This window comes from Asterias amurensis, chromosome 5 (assembly GCF_032118995.1).
Source record: "Asterias amurensis chromosome 5, ASM3211899v1".
NCBI classification, from domain to species: Eukaryota; Metazoa; Echinodermata; class Asteroidea; order Forcipulatida; family Asteriidae; genus Asterias; species Asterias amurensis.
In genome coordinates this window covers 16,770,699-16,787,870 of record NC_092652.1, presented here as the reverse complement: position 1 = coordinate 16,787,870, position 17,172 = coordinate 16,770,699, and the positions used below count along the sequence as shown (strand labels likewise).

General features: G+C 42.0%; 2 protein-coding genes across 2 annotated transcripts; both read left to right on the top strand.

Moving 5' to 3' along the window:
- The first annotated feature begins 131 nt into the window (after nt 1-131).
- Nucleotides 132-8,881, top strand: LOC139937284 (cholinesterase-like). Its single transcript, XM_071932387.1, has 10 exons — nt 132-290; nt 810-1,010; nt 2,333-2,495; nt 3,539-3,616; nt 3,914-4,032; nt 4,496-4,669; nt 5,478-5,656; nt 6,896-7,360; nt 7,906-8,075; nt 8,769-8,881. The coding sequence occupies exons 1-10, from the start codon at nt 132-134 to the stop codon at nt 8,879-8,881; spliced, it is 1,821 nt and encodes a 606-aa protein (XP_071788488.1).
- A 3,305-nt stretch (nt 8,882-12,186) lies between these two features.
- LOC139937450 (monocarboxylate transporter 12-like) lies at nt 12,187-17,172 on the top strand. The gene is made up of 4 exons (XM_071932594.1): nt 12,187-12,373; nt 13,167-13,310; nt 14,499-15,311; nt 17,051-17,172. The coding sequence occupies exons 1-4, from the start codon at nt 12,187-12,189 to the stop codon at nt 17,170-17,172; spliced, it is 1,266 nt and encodes a 421-aa protein (XP_071788695.1).

The following is a 17,172-nucleotide window of genomic DNA, read 5'->3' as shown; positions in this document are numbered from 1 at the left end:
AAAAGTGTCCCGTGCATTAAATGTTTATCAAGCTTCCTGGGTAGTGGTTTATTCGTCTCGTTATTATGCTTTCGAACTATATCGCACTACATGAAAACATAATTAACGGTATAATCTAATTGAAAGTGCAGATGGAGAGATCAAGAAGGGACTTGCTACCAACATGGGCGAGATTGCTCTATGTGATGTCACTGATGACGTCATTATTACATCATGCCGCCGCCCAACCTACCGTCAATGTATCACAAGGAATGCTGTTGGGAAAGACAATCACCAAACGCTACCAAGCTGTATGTAGTTATATATATTTCATCATAAAACAATACATTTTTTTATAGAGTAGCCTATGTTCTGTATATTAAGTTGATCTTTTGGGTAAAATCTCACCTCATGGTAACGAGCAATGGAGTTTCTCACTTCACTAAAAGACTTTGTTGGCGTCTGAAAGCACACAAACTATTGTGCAACAAGTTGGTTTTTTTCCTCTCCTACAACTTCGATTACCAATTGAGTGCAAATGTTCACAGGTTTGTTATTTTAAGCATAATATGTTGGGATACACCAAGTACAACATCTGGTCTTTGACAATTACCAATGGTGTCAAGTGCCTTTGGCGATCACGGGTCAATAAGATCGTTTAAGTCGCGTATGTTTACAAACCGTGTTTTTTTAAAATGAAGTCTGTCGCAATCTGTGTATTCTTGAATGAAAGTATTCCACCCCGTACAGATTTTTGAATCAAAAACTGTACACTGTACTCCCATAAAAACTCTCAATTCGATTTTTTCCCCTCTTCCGTATCCAAACAGAGAAACATCAACATAGATACGTACATTGGCGTACCCTTCGCCGAACCACCAACCGGGGCCCAGCGCTTCAGGCCCCCGGTAGCCCTTGAGTCATGGGAGGGGACATGGAACGCAACTTTCGCGAGAGACGCTTGTGCTCAGGCGATAATACGAAGCAGTGAAGACTGTCTGCACCTCAACGTTTACGTGCCAGAAAATGCGGTGAGAAACTCAGTAATTTGTCGACTTCCTTTTGAAATGTAAGCATTGATGTATCGATTTGAAACAAACATATAAATACAACACTCATGACGTGTAATTCCTTGCGTTAAACGTTGATTTCATAACAACACTTTGGTATGACAGTACAGTTTAGTTTGAGACATGACAATGTACATTCACACAGGTTTGTACACCGAATGGTATCACTTTGATTATGCTTTCATGTACAAGAAACACAACTTGGTTTTTGTTTTTGATTGCCTTTAAATTGATGTGCATTGGGCCCTTGAGGGGGTATTTTACAAAAAGGAAAAATGGTCCCCACAACATTGTCTTGGACCCCACAGAGGAATTATTTAGAAAATGGAATAAAATAACACTAATAGCAAGACTCCAACTAGACTGGTACCATGTCTTTTTCGGCAAGGATAAAGACATACTTGCTTTTGTATACTTGCTTTTAAGAACCAGTGACTTCATTGGATACAATGATTTTATTGGATAAACGTGAAGTGACGTATAAGCTTTCTATAATAATATTTGTGTTTTGATTGGTCCACGATGACGTTTGGCATCAAACTTTCGGTTGACTACAAAATATGAATGTTGGTGAAAGGTATATGGACGGGGGTTGACCTGGGCCCAATTTCATAGCGTTGCTACGCGGCCGATTGTATGCTACTGTGCAATTTCTAATTGATAGCGCTGCTAACCGTAAGCCAGGGCTCAATTTCATGGCTCTGCTTACCGCCGAATTCTGCGCTTACGATCGCGATTCCCCGCTTACGTGCAAGCGCCGAATTTCTGTGCCAGCCTTGTAAGCGTAGAATGCCCAACAGTAACGTGAAGTACGCACGCGCAGAAGCCAAAATATGCCGTAATCCGTAACAATACGCTTACCGTAAGCACAGAATTCCCTGCTTCCGCAAGAGCCGATTCTGTGCTTACGGTAAGCAGAGCCATAAAATTGGGCCCTGGTGCTTACCGCACAAAAATAAATGACGTCACAATGCAAGCCACCAACGGTAAACGCGCAATACGGCCTCCCAATTTTTCTGCTTACCTGTGAAATACACTTGCACCTTAGCAACTTTTTCTGCTACAGTAAGCACGACAGTTTGCTTATCGTTAAACAGCGCTATGAAATTGGGCCCTGGTCTTGAGGCCACTCTGTGGCGTAATTCACGTGACTCGAAGATGTTTAGGCTATAGACCACACCGGTACAAACCCAATCCGTCGGGTTTGTTTAGTGCATTAGAGGGCGTTTTGATTAGGTAATTTATTAATAAAGTTGTCATTTGTGAACTTATTCATTTTGCAGCCCCAAGGTGCAGCAGTTATGGTCTGGTTCCATGGAGGGGGTTACAGCCTGGGCATAAGTACCTCGACGTCTTACGACCCTATCTCGCTTCTGAGCGTAGCTAGTGACGTTATTTTTGTCTCTGCAAACTACCGTCTTGGGGTTTTGGGATTTCTCTCGACTGGTACGATCCCAAAAATTGTACATCCCTGTGCGGTTGGGCACGAACAAAAAACAATGTTGATACTCGAAAACGACACTTTGAAGAAAGCAATATGGACCTTTATCACACTGTTATATACACCATCTTGGTCGTGTTCTCTGTTTCCCTAACAGTAATGAATGCTAACATTCATTGCGCAAACATGGCACCAGACTGTTATTTCATCCAGCCTCAGTTTGGTTACAATGAGTTGGAATGGAGTAAAATCAAGATGGCCACACCGTGATAAAGGTCTATAAGAAATAAGCAGTGTGCCATAAAAACGTGATAAAGGTGTAAACAGAGGCGAAGATGGAACATGTTACATTCACATCCATGTTTGCCTATTATATGCCTTTATGAACTTTTAAATGTGAAAACACCCTCAGTATAATCAAGAAATGATCTTAAAATGAATATAATTTTGTTTCTTCTCAAGTTGGGATGTTCTGCCATGACTGGCTGTGCTGACCTCCATAGCGCAGGATAAAACGATAATCCCATCACCGTATAAATAAAGTGCCAGATTGCATTTCTAGATCAGAGATGATTTCATACAGGATTATAACTAACACAATATAGCATAATTTGTGTGAGCAAACATTCACGTGAATTAATTCCAAACCTGTGAAAATTATGGCTGAATCTGTTGTGTGTGAGTCAAGAGAAAAAAGTTGGGAAAAAAGGAAAACATTTCAGCATGCATAAACACATTGTCCTTACTTGGGGTTGTACCAACCGAAATCAGATGCTGTACAGCTTTTTGTTAAAGGTGCTATACACAGAGTTGTCGAATATGACTTTATTTTAGTGAAATATTTCACATAACTTGTTTTTTCTTCATATTATGAGCTTTATAATCAGTGAGCTTTCTGATTTCAGTTAAACATTATTTTTCCCTTATTATGTATAATAGGCTACCTTTTAATGATCACTACGTTTAGATGTGTGAATGGTTCAATGCCGGGTCTCTTTTTTTCAGAGTTAACTTTAATTGGTTGTTTATTTTTACGTTGGGGTTTAAGGAGACGCATCATCACCGGGAAACTACGGGTTGTTGGACCAGGTTGAAGCCCTGAAGTGGGTGCAGATAAATATCGCAGGTAAATAATTTAACCACAATGGAAACATAGAACAGAACTCATATACCAGTTGTCAAATTGGGTCATGACTATCAAGTAAACAAGCTCATTGAATAGTGCTTCAGTAACTTTACTTTAATAACCAAAATGACGGTGCCTCTTTTGACGGCAATTCTTTATATCTGATAGGTGCATTATTTTTCAGTGGCAACCTTTTTCGTTTTTAGGCAGCTTTGTTTTTAGATTCTGTAAGTCTCATCTCGAAGTCGAAGTGGCCTATAGGTTTTAACATCTAAATACAATGAATTGTCTTGACAGCGTTTGGAGGTGATCCATCCAGAGTCACCATCTTTGGTGAGAGTGCAGGAGCAGCTAGTGTATCCTTACATCTGGTGTCTCCTCTCACTAAGGGTTATTTCAACAGAGCAATCATGCAAGTAAGTTAGGTCTACAAGGTAATGAAGTCATTCCGTTGTAAACCACACAAACTGGTCCCCCAGCCTGAACATCCGAAGTCACACTTGGAGGCCCATGACTTACGCCAGAGATCTGCCGTTTAGCCCCCGTACATCACCTTTGATCTCGCATCGTTTTAACTGGCTTTCGGCATGGGTCTAGAGATTTGCAGTTAAATCCGACGTACATTGTGTATAAATAAATCAGTAACTGTCCATCCTTGCGGATCAGTCTAATTCCGCTATTTGTTTTCTAAATCTAAGTTTTTACTTCAGAGGGAGCCGTTTCTCAGAATGCTCTTTACCATCAACAGCTCTCCTTTGCTCGTTGCCAAGATAAGTTGTTATGCTTACAATTATGTTGAGTAATTACCAATAATGTGTCAAGTGAATTTAATGTGCCTTAAGATAGATTTTAATTTATTTAAATTAAATCCCAATGCAGAGCGGCACATTTTTATCACCATGGGCTTTTGATTACAGCCGTAAGAGCGAAAGAAGTTTATCCGTAGCGAAGACTCTTGCCGGCCGAGTTAACTGCCCAACGGATTCCACCAGAGACATGGTGACGTGTCTGCGCAGTGTACCCGATTCAGTCATCATTGACGCACAACAACAGGTGATGAGGCCGTGTCCGAAATGGCGACTTCGGCTACAGCTACGTCTAGATCGCGCGCGTCTGCCTATTCTTCAACACTGGAAGCCTCGCTGATCTAGCCGTAGCTGTAGCCGAATTCGCCGTTTTTGGACACGGCGTTACTTTATTGACAAACAATACTGTGTTTGGTCTATTAAAATGTCTCAGGACATTGAACAGCCAGATAAAACACGCTTGCTAATTTTGGTGAGATTTTCAGCCTCTCAAATGCACTGTATCAGCGATGATAGATGGATTGCACATAGCGTCATCGACCGCCATAATTTGATGATAAACAATGGAACAACTCTCAGCCAATGATAGCCTTTCACGTTTCATCAAAGATGGCGGCCAATGCAAGGGGTCTGTTGTGAACGTTTTGAGATGATAGCGGACGTCTCGCCGTCCTTTCACATAAGCCTTTTTGAGGTATGGCCGACGTGATAGGAGTGTAATGTTTGGTTTGGGTGTATACGCACAAATTTACCCAAAACGTTATAGTGTTGTAGCATTGTGTCCGCCATATCTCAAAAAGGCTTATTGAATGCACCTCATGCAACAGTTACCGCTTGCGCATTGGGTATTTTGCGAAAAGGTCAGTGGACCGTAAAGTGGTAGGAATACGCCCGATACCACCTCAAAAGTCACAGGGTCATTCACTGCAATTCCTAAAACAATACGTTCTCCGAGAGATTACGAAAAACTTACATTTGCTAGTAATGTTCCCTAAAGAAATCGTTGTTTATTCTCTTTACGAGACGTTGTTTTTTTCTTTGTTCAAAATGATCAGATGATAAGTGAGGCAGCCACCACGACGAGTGACCTAGTTTTCAAGCCGGTTGTAGACGACTTCTACGTCACAGACGCACCGGATACTCTGTTACAGAAGGGCGCCCTCCATCCAGCTGACATCTTAATTGGCACAAATAGAGACGAAGGGTCACTGTTTGCGCTGAACGTGTATTCCAGGTAAGCTCGGAGTCGTGTATTCGCGTTTACGTTTGCTGATTAATCAAAAGTGAACTTGGGACATTTTCAGTTCCACATAATTATTGAGTGAACTTACACAGTCCGCCATTTTGTAGAACCAAACTTTGACAGACTGTGTTGTTCACACGAAGTAAAAGGAAACCCACTCAATTTCGAGGCATCTTCATTACAGACGTCTTCAGACGCTTTTTATAACAGCCCGAGTCGCCTAATCCGAGGCAACGTGTCCCTTTCACGACACAATAACTAAATTCAATTCAATTCAATTCAATTCAATTCAAGTTTTCAATTTATTTCCATACTTCAATTAAAGAAAACAGGGCAAAGCCATAACATGAGCTCTTTTACAATGCATAGAATGTAATAAAGTATGTAGGCATCATCCAGAAGTCGAGGCATGTGGTGAGATGCCTGACAGACAGACATCTTCACGTAAACTGCTAAGACCAAGATTGGGATTGGAAATCGGTGCCCAATTTCATAATAGCTGGTAAAGTGGGAAACTTTGTTTATAGTTCTGCTCTCACTAGTCAATATGAGTGTTACTCCCGTAATGTTCGTGGTTGAGCAGCACCATGAAGTCTAGACTTGACTCAAGTCCCAATCCCGTGCCATCTACAGAAAACTATTTTTTTGTGATGCTCTGCATTCCCCAACCTGTTCCGCTCGGGACCACGATAGCTATACATTTTGACTGCGGGCATGCTTAGGGATCGGCCTCTCGCACGAGAACGGGACTTGAATCAAGTCTAGATGAAGTCGGGCCGCGTATTTTTTTTCCTAGGATGAACGTGGGCAATTAACATAAAATGTTCCAATTTAAGTAATGGCTATTCAAATTAGAACAAATTTGACAGTTACTTAAATTGGAACATTTTATGTTAATTGCCCACGTTCGCCCTAGGAAAAAAAAATACGCAGTCGGGCCCCGGATGTCAGAGGGATATGAACAGTGTTGAAGCTGAGACCTGGGGTCGATTTCACACAGATAGTCCTATTAAACGTAGGAGTCACATAGGATGCTTTAGGAGTTTTTAAAAACTTAAGGGTTGTCCTAAGTTAGGACGAGTAAATCGTCCTAACTCGAGATAATACTACTCTTAACTATGAGATCCACCCTTAAAGACAGACAACTCCCCCATCCGAGGGGAGATCGCTGGACTGGGGAGACCTATCTGCTAAATCTTACAGTTTCATCTTATAATTGCATTTTCCCAGCACTCATCTGAACACAGACAAACCCCCTATAATTCCTCTAGCGGTCCTAAGAGATCTTCTCCCGGGCTTCTCCAACTACAACCACCCGCAACTCCTGAGCGCCATCGAACATCACTACATCGACTGGTCTATCGCGGACAACTCGACCGAGGATCAGTACCAAGCATTCGCCTCCATGACGACCGACAGTGCATTCGTCTGCCCCACGGATAACTTTGCTCGGATGGCGGCAGCGAGCGGCAACCGCACCGTGTTCATGTACCACCTGACCCACGTTCCGCAACGCTCTATGATCAGCCTTACTGGAAACATAGGACCAAAGTGGCTCGGGGTGGGCCATGCCGAAGACTTGCAGTTTATATTCATGTATGGGCTCAATTCTGAGAGGGCATTCGTTCAGTCACCAGAAGACTTACAGGTCGGGCTACAGATGGTTGAATATTGGACTAATTTCATCAAGCATGGGTGAGGACTTAATTTGTAATATTTCTTCTTTCAGGGGAGTCATTATTGAGCAATCCAGTGTTTCAAATTTTTAGTACTCCATTTGGAATGCCATAAAAGGAACCTGCCTTTGAAAACTGGCAATGCTTATCTCAATACACTAGTCACGTTATCGAGTGATGTAAGCAATCCCACAGTCTTTCATAAAATGGTCTAGAGGTTGTGTTTCGCCATTCCGGGCGGAACCATGAATATTTGTACGAGTGGTGTCAGGTACTGTGTCAAACAACATAATTACTACATGGCAGGCTAAGACTCGTTTGTGTACAAGTCAATCCCTTGAAACAGCGGACCAGTCTATGTTTTACAATAATCCAGCGGGTAAACGGTCTTTGCCTTGGCCGCTTATCTGGATGAAGCGTACTGCTAACTGGCAGGAAACACATTTATGGGTTTTAACGCACGAGTCACGTTGTAAACACTGTACCCTTAGAGTTGCATCTTTTGGGTGCGATTTGTGAACGGCTCAAAGAAGTTAAATAAGATACTTAAATGTTTTCTTTCAGATCCCCAGATGAACCCAACACTACTCCGTCGGACCCCTGGACCCCCTACCGACCCCCTTCATCTACGGTATACAAAGAGTTGTCATCTACCATGAAAAATGGTCGGGCGCTCAAGGCCAAAGCATGCGAATTCTGGAACTCCTATTTACCGAAACTAGCAACATTTACAGGTAAATTCGTTTATTCTTCCATAGTTGTGTGATTCTCGTTTTTTGACGTGAATGGTTTATTTTTAAATGGTTGCAACACAATATGCATGTTGTACCGATAGTTAGACTTCAGGTGGTCTGCGACCAATTTCACCTGCGTGTCCCACACATCTGGCTCAAACCACTTTAGAGGCAAATTGTATACTTTTGGTGATTACTCCACAAGTTAATAACCATAAAAACTTACTTGATTAAGAACTATATGGAGAGCTGTGATATCGTCAAACATTTAGAGACGACAAGCTTGAGAGTGGTTTAAGGTTATGATGCGCTTGCGCAGCTTCTCTTTATGACCACGTGACCGTTAAAAGACGATGCAGCAGACTCTTCTGTTGCCCTTTTCGAAACCACGGCTTCGGCTCGAAATTCGGATTAGGCTATAGCTTGGCCCCGTGGTTATTTTGACAACTGTGCGTGCTTTGCGTACGTGCTCATCAGAGCTTAAGACGAGAGAACGAGCCTGAAGCCGACTCCAAAGCCGACGCCGTGTACTCGAAAAGGAGCAATCTGAGATCAGAGATATCAATTCAAAGGTATAGCGTCTTTAAATTAAAATGGGATTGCTTTAAGATCAATTGAAGAAAAGCAATTTATAGGCCTAAGAGATTATATGCCTAATAATTAAAAGGCACTCCTGTTTTTCTTTTCTTTCAGCTAACAGTACCGATCTGAAAGCTGATTGGTCAAATGAAGTCACGAGGTGGCAGGAGCAAGATATGGCCGACTGGTATACGTCTTTCAATAGTTACAAAGATGGCGTCCAGTGAGAGTGATCATCACTTGAATTCCGCATCAACAAAATATTAAAATAAACAGATTTGCAAAAAAAATCGTGAAACGGTTTTGAAACTACCATGGTGACATCTTCTAATGTGGACAACACGGGAGGACAATAACCTGTTCGTGCAAGTGTATGGATTAATAATAATACAGGCCTGAAAACCTTTCAGGGTCAAGTCTTATTTTCGTGTTTCTTCGTCTTTTCATTGAATTGATTTACGTGTTTATCACATACTATACCTCCCACTAACAACATAATAAATTGAATTTTTGACATAAGCCTATTCCCTAAGGGTGCACCACACTATAGGCCATGCACTTAATAGATAATGTAATACTAACAATGTATCACAACCTGGGGATCTGTGCTTTAACTTTTGAGAAGACTTTGACAAACTTAGGTTTTGTAACCTGGTATTATTTGGCTTGGGAATGGGACTCAAATGCCTCATGGAAACTGGCAGCGAGTCGGTTTGAGAATTTAAGCACATTTTCGGTGATGTTTTTTGCTAGGATAAGGTAACAATTGCTGAGCTACCAAAACTTCAAAAAAAATCTGACGTCTATAGTTGTCTGAAAATAAATCTAATTGGTTTTCAAGAGGCTTAGAGACATTTAACGTTTTGTTGAGTATTCTTTAAATATTTAGCATTTTTAGAATTGATGGCGTTTATTTTAGTGTTATGCACCCTTGTCTATCCAGTAAAATACAACAGCGTCGTCGGAGACTATCAGAGGGCACTCATACAGAACATCAAAGAACCTGTCTCTCAGCTTATCACTTGCATCACCAAAACATGGAAGGAGAAAAAGGGGTAGTCAAAAGCTCAGCTAATACAGATGTGGTTGCCAGGGACATCGGGGTGCTTCCTTTTTCCCGAACTTAAAAAGGGGTAGACAAGAATGGGCAAATCTCAACATAACTCCGACTTCGGTCGATTAGAGAGAGAGATAGAGAAAGGGAGAGAGGGGGGGGGGGCGATATCCAGTCCGGCCCACAAAACCAACTTAACAGGCAAAGAATTTGATAAGGTTTTAGAAGAACGAAAATGAGGTCGCGATTTCGCTACATCTTAAAAGACTGCTTACGAGAGGTCGCCTAACACAACACAAGCTGCGAATAGTCACTTCACGAGGGGTACACTTAGGCCCTTGTCACACGACAGCAGTTTAGCAGGGGTCCATTGCTTAATTGGAGCATGGCCTGTCTAAAGGTCCCTCGTGAAACCTCAAATTTACCGTTCTGTATATGGACAGTAAACACATTGGGGTGCAAGTTTGCAACAAGCTTGCTAAAATCATGCTAAAATTAAGCAAGGGGCCCTTGCTAAAACAAAAGGGCCTTACAACCAATGTTGGCTATCAAACAAATCACCTTACAGGGGCATGTTTCCACCTATTAATTGGGCTGAAACAGGGTAAGGCCGCGTCCAAAACGGCGACTTCGGCTACAGCTAGCTACAGCTGGATCTGCGCGTCTTCCAGCGTTGAAGGATTGGTTAGCCGAAGCTGTATATATAGCCGAAGTTGCCGTTTCCCGGCTTTACACAGTCCGATATAGCCATCATAGGCCCTTTTCGAAACCACGACTTCTGCTTTGGATTTGGCTTGAGGCTCTCTCGTCTGAAGCCCTGAGCGCGTATACCTAACGCAGTGCAATATTGTCAATACAAACGGCGGGGTCAATCTAGCCTGAGCCGAATCCAAAGCCAAATCCAGTCGTTTCGAAAAGGGCCATATAGGACTCTACGTTTGTTCGCTGGAGCCCGACTGAGTTGTACGCAATATCACAGAGACAGGGTTTATTTTGCATATTATTCATACATATCTACATAGGGTTGACACCGACCAACATTTCAACATATCAAAAGCTTTCTCCATGCCTTTAACAACCTACAGAACGCTTGACTGATATTTGTGCTTGTTTGTCTGCCCCGCATTGTGCGTTTTGGCATGGTTTTGGCTCATGTTGTTGAGCACTGTTCAATTTGTAAATGCCACACGTTTTCAGACGGGAGTTCGGCAGTGGCCCCACGAAGGAACAGCGCAAACTTCAATGTTAAACGTATACATTAACGTATTTATAATGCGCTGTTTTGGGGGTACCCATCGGTTAGGGCGTTCATTTCGAATCTGATTTTAATGGCTGTTTCTGAGGAGGTGAGTTCATTGGCTTCATGAGACGTAAATCAGTAGGTCCCGTATGTTGTGTAAGTATATAACGCACGTAAAAGACCCAGTGCACTTATTGACAGGAGAAGGGGTGCGCCCCGGGTTCCTAGTTTGATTGGCAGCAAATGCGCCAACACGACACATTATAATGCACTCTTGGTTGTAAGGATAAGGTTTCATAACTCAAACCCCACATCTTGCACTGAGTGACGGATGCGCACCAGAATAAAAACCAATTCATTACTATTATTTATGTATTATGAATGTGCATGACTTTGCTTGATTAATTTTCATACACAATTTTCGCGATTTGACCTACGGATGAGACCTCTGGATTTTTTATGCATTTGTCAACTGGTTCCTCTGGTCCTCTATTGGTTGCGTTCGATTAGCTACCCTGTGTCGACCCCGCGGTGCTCACTCGTCGGGTGAGTCCCTGACAAAAGCTAATCGAACGATCACTCACCCTCTCGTGGTGACGTCATGCACCTGGGGCCAGCACCAAGTGACCCACTCCACAAGCATGGCACTTGGGGCTGACCCGGTGAGCCCCTGGAATGACGTCAAAGCAATTCGAACGTACCGGGGCAGACCGGGTCGACCCCCAGGGAAGCATATCGAGTGCACCCTATGTTTGTCAACTAGCCCATGTCGTTCTGACCAACAAGACAAACTATGCACAATCTGACCCACACATAAAACATAATAATATACAGTTAACTTTAGTTTTGAATAAAATAATCTCAAGTCAACAGCGTTAACGCGTCACTGAATGGGACAGCCATCTACTTTCCATGTATCTTTCAACCGTTTGAATACCTGTATATTATGAACTAACAAAGTTCTTTTCATTGTCCGCAATCCCAAGGCACCATAAGACTATTTCATTACAGATACCAATGGTGGCACTCTTCAAGCTCCGTATGGAAAATCATATCCGTATTTGTGTTTCCCTTCCCATTTGTTTTCTTCTGTAAGCTGTACATTTTGAATTAGTCTCAAATCTTTTAGGATAGTTTGCGGTTCGGTGCCTGCAGGTATTCCAGTTACCTACACCATGGAGGAATAACACGTTGCATTGCTAACTGTTATTGGTAATTAATGAGAGGACTCCTTCAACATGACTTCTGCTGAAATTCGTCGAGGCTGGTGCGCAGTTCTTTGCCTGCATGTGACCACGTTTCTATGGGTCGGCAATATAAAAGGTCTCGGAGTGATGTTACCAACTCTTACGGAGCAATTCACAGCTCAGACCTGGCTCATGGGATGGATGGTATCTATCGTTGCGGGCGTCGTTTGCCTTACAGGTAAAGTTGTTAAAAGGCAGTGGTATAATTTATACTCAAAATATTTGTTGGCATAGAAACTTACTTGGTAACAAGCAATGGAGAGCTGTTGATAGTATAACACATTGTGAGAAACGGCTCCCTCTGAAGTAACGTAGTTGTCGAGAAAGAAGTAATTTTCAACGAACTTGATTTCGAGACCTCAGAATTAGATTTTGAGGTCCCGCAATCAAGCATCTGAAAGCACACAACTAACTTTGGTAACTAGGGTGTTTTTTCTCCCATTATTATCTCGCAACTTCGACGACCAATTGAGATCAAATTTTCACAGGTTTGATATTTTGTGCATATGTTCAGATACACCAAGTGAGAAAAGATTGGTCTTCGACAGTTACCAATAGCGTAAAAGTGTCTTCAATTTACACCACTCCAGGTGAACTTAAGGAAACGTACTGCCGATAACTTATGTACGTACACGATAAGTTCAAACAGTATTAGGCCGTGTCCGAAACGGCGACTTCGGCTACAGCTACGGCTAGATCGCGCGCGTCTGCCTATTCTTCAACACTGACAGACGCGCTGATCTAGACGTAGCTGTAGCCGAAGTCGTCGTTTCGGACACGGACTCCTTACATTGGCCGCCATCTTTGCGGATGAAACGTACACGAGTGAAATGCTATTATTGGCTGAGAATCGTGCGCAGTGCGTACACGCGTTCACTTTTTCATCGTGTAAATCATATGGTGGCCAATGACGCCATGTGTAATCCATCTATTCACAAAACCAAACTGTTTTTTTCTTTGACCGGTTGCAGGTCCCCTAGCGTCACCATTGGAATCTATATTTGGCACCAGAGCTGTGATTATGGCGAGTGGTTTTGCGATTGGAGCTTCTTTCATCGCTGCTTCATTTGCTACCAATGTCGCCCAAATCACTATCGTTCTCGCACTTGGATGTGGTAATAATCAATTTGGGAACTTTCGGGACGCTTGGTGGCAGCAGACTTACAAGGTAAAATGCAGCGTTCTGGTAATGTGCGCATGCTCAGAGAAAAATTTACCTGGTAAGTCTGCTGCCACCTAGCGTTCTTAAAGTCTCCAAATGGGAGATTTGTTCACCATTAAATTGTTTTATTTTCCGTATGATACGGATAATCGTAAATTTATTTCCACCACAAACATGTGAAAATAACAAAGATTTCAAGATGAGTTGAAAAGTAAAAACAACAACAGCAACAACAACAACAACAACAACAACAACAACAACAACAACAACAACAACAACAACAACAACAACAACAACAACAACAACAACAACAACAACAACAACAACAACAACAACAACAACAACAACAACAACAACAACAACAACAACAACAACAACAACAACAACAACAACAACAACAACAACAACAACAACAACAACAACAACAACAACAACAACAACAACAACAACAACAACAACAACAACAACAACAACAACAACAACAATGACTATATAATTATGTTTTGTTCTGTGTGGGCTTGCTGCAGTATGTAGGTGTTTCTCGCAGTGTGAAAATGTACCAATCCTGGAATGAGTTTGAATAATGGAAATTATAACCTCCTTTTTATTTTACAAACCGGGAACTATATGCATAGATTCAATGAAACAAGTAACTGTCGAGCTAACACGTTTTGGAGATGGTTCCGCATGAAGCGAGAAGAACTAGGGTGGCCCTGAAGGAACATCGCAAATCACAAAATGTGTAATTATTGCGACATCAACACAATCCCATAATACTTTAGAAACTATACAATAATAATAACAGAACAAAGATAATTGACAAAATAGGGACACCGCCAACATAAGGCTAGATAGCTCAGTTGGTAGAGCGCCGGCACGTTAAACCGGAGGTCGTTGGTTCGATCCCACTCTAGTCAATTCTTTGTTCAACCCCAAAAATCATTTCAAAATTTACCTAGTCAGTTTCCCTTGTGGTTTATATCAATAACTATAACAATACATCCAATGATTGTTCTACTGTGCTATATTGAGCCTTTGAAGCAATTTCTAGTATGAAGATATGAGCTTTCATATGATGTGCGCCCCCCGTGCTAAAGTGTAATGCTGTACACCTTCTTGAAAATATATTGGTCTCTTTCAGGGTCCGGTTTGAGTTTCACCAACATCTTATCAAGAGCCATGATGGGACGTTGTTTCACATCAAACTACGCCATAGCTGTTGGTATTGGACACGCAGGAAGTCCTCTAGGATTGATCATCATGGCCCCCTTGGTCCAAGTATTCCTTGATACCTACGGATGGCGGGGTACCATGCTCTTGATGGGAGGAATCAACTTAAATATCGCCGTGTGTGGCGCCCTTCTCAGTCAACCATCAAAGGAGTCACACGAAGTGAAATACACGCCAGTCCCTTCAACCGTTGACGAATGCAATACGAAACCACGTGGCGTCTGCTTGAAAGAAACGTTGATGACTATCAAGAACCGCTCGGGAATCTTGGTTTGTTCCAAACTATCGTTCTGGATACCGACTTTCATATTCATTTTCAACGGTACAACGGGTGTACTCTGGTTCGCCTACTTTATTGATCACGTCCTGGCGAAAGGTTTCACGGCGTACGACGCGGTTTTGTTCACCACCGTAGGAGGGCTGTCGAACGTAGTCATCAAGATTCTGAGCGGTCCCATCATTGACAGAAGAATTTTGTCAGTTCGAGTAGCTCTTGTGATATACATATTGGCGTCTTCTGCGTGTCTTCTTGTCGACCCATGGATGAACTCGTATTGGTTGATGATGGTGAACGTCTTTATATTTTATGGCTCTCTTGGAACAGTAGGTGCACTTGTTGACATCTTGACGAGAGAGCTACTGGGACCTGAACTCCTTGCAAGTGCCTTCAGTTGGATGAAATTTGTTTCTGGTATTGCGTTCTTTTGCTTTGGATTCTTCCCAGGTAATTACTCCAAAATGGCGCAAACGCTTCACTGTACGTCTGAAATAATAAGGTTATGAGGCACTGGACACTAATGGTTAGTTACTCAACATTATTGTAAGCAAAAAAAAAAAAAACATTACTCGGTAACGATCAGGGGCCAATTTCATAGAGCTGCTTAAGCAAAAAATTTGCTTAAGCACGAAAATAGCTCGCTTATTTTACACATGTTACTTGCCAAAATTTTACGCCATATACATTGCTTGTGACTGGTATTTAGCTGGTGTTTACTTAGCATAACAATTGACTGGACTCTTGGCCGGTAATCTGATTTTACAAGCAAGGTTTTTTTTCGCTTAAGCAAAATTTTGTGCTTAAGCAGCTCTATGAAATTGGACCCAGTGCAGAGCAGAGCAGTTGAAGCCTTTTTTCGGCATCTGAAAGCAAATAATTTGTGCAACAAGGGTGTTTTTTTTGCACTTTTCTCTTGCAACTTCGATGACCAATCGAGTAAAAGTTTTCACAGATTTGTTGTTATTTTGATGCATATGTTGGGATATACCAAGTGAGAATACTGGTGTATGACAGCTACCAAAGGTGTCCAGTGACTTTTAGTGCCTGTATTTGCACACAATTAGATTGATCCCATTCCAGACACACTGAAAATGATATACTAACTGACAGGTGGTTTCCGTTCCTCGGAGTGGACCCCAAAGGCTCTTTCCGGTTTCTATTTGTCAAATGTCATTACCAAAGGTGTTCAGTGCCTTTAAGAAAAAGGCACACACTTCAGTCTCTTCTGAGGGTGAACTTTGCATGGACAGTATGTACACATAAAGTATGGGGTTTACAACAGTCAGACATGTATGTGTCTCTGATTTTACGTTTTCGCGAAATCTACCAAATTAAGCTAAATAGTCGATGGACTATCAAGTGGTCAATCCAAAAAGTATTATTGAAGTTCAAAATGGCCGCCACAATGGATTTGTAGTTTCTGTTTGTCAAATCGGGTCACAAGTATACTCTGACATTTCTACAGAGATCTTTTCAACCATGTGCTCATAACCCTGCCAGCGCCACCGCTCAATCCTAACCGCTTCAACACACCGTCACCCTTGGTCCAAAAAGTGGGAGCCTGTAAAGCCAGGTTCATACTTCCTGCGAATGTGAGTGCGATACGTATTTTGACGTCACGAATTCGCTGTCAGTTGATGCTCAACTCCTGAGAAAACAGCCCAGGGGCCAATTTCACAAAGATCTAAGATTGATCGTAACTGCAAATCAATCGTAGTTGCTTAGTAAAAACGTGATGTCACAATACAAATCACTATGGTGAAACTGAAAATTTGTCTTGCGATGAATTTGATTGCTTTGTGAAATCGGCCCGTGGTCCTATAAACCGCTTCTTCTCAATCGCCACTCCCTCTTCTCGAACAATCTTCCCGTTCACATCCGTGCCTCCACTACTCATCTAAAACAGCTCCCAAACACGCTTTTTGAATATTTAAATCCATCTAAGTTGTTCAGTTTCTGCTATTTCATCACATTTTTAAATGTTTTTTGTGTGTTATCATTCACTTCTTGTTCAGCGCTTAGAAACCTGGTACTAAGCGCTGTATAAACGCATGTTATTATTATAATTATTGTCAAATTTCGTATCGCATTTGCATTCGCAGGAAGTATGAACCGAGCTTTAGGATTTATCATTGAGTGGAACTAATCTGCAAACTGAGATAAATTAAGGTTTTTTTTTCTCCTAGGTTGGATATACGACACAGTTGGAAGCTATGACGTAGCCTTCGTCATTATGGGCTTAACACCAGCACTATCGTTGGTGGCGCTTTTAGTGGAAAGGTTAAGACCTACAGACAAAAGCAACTAG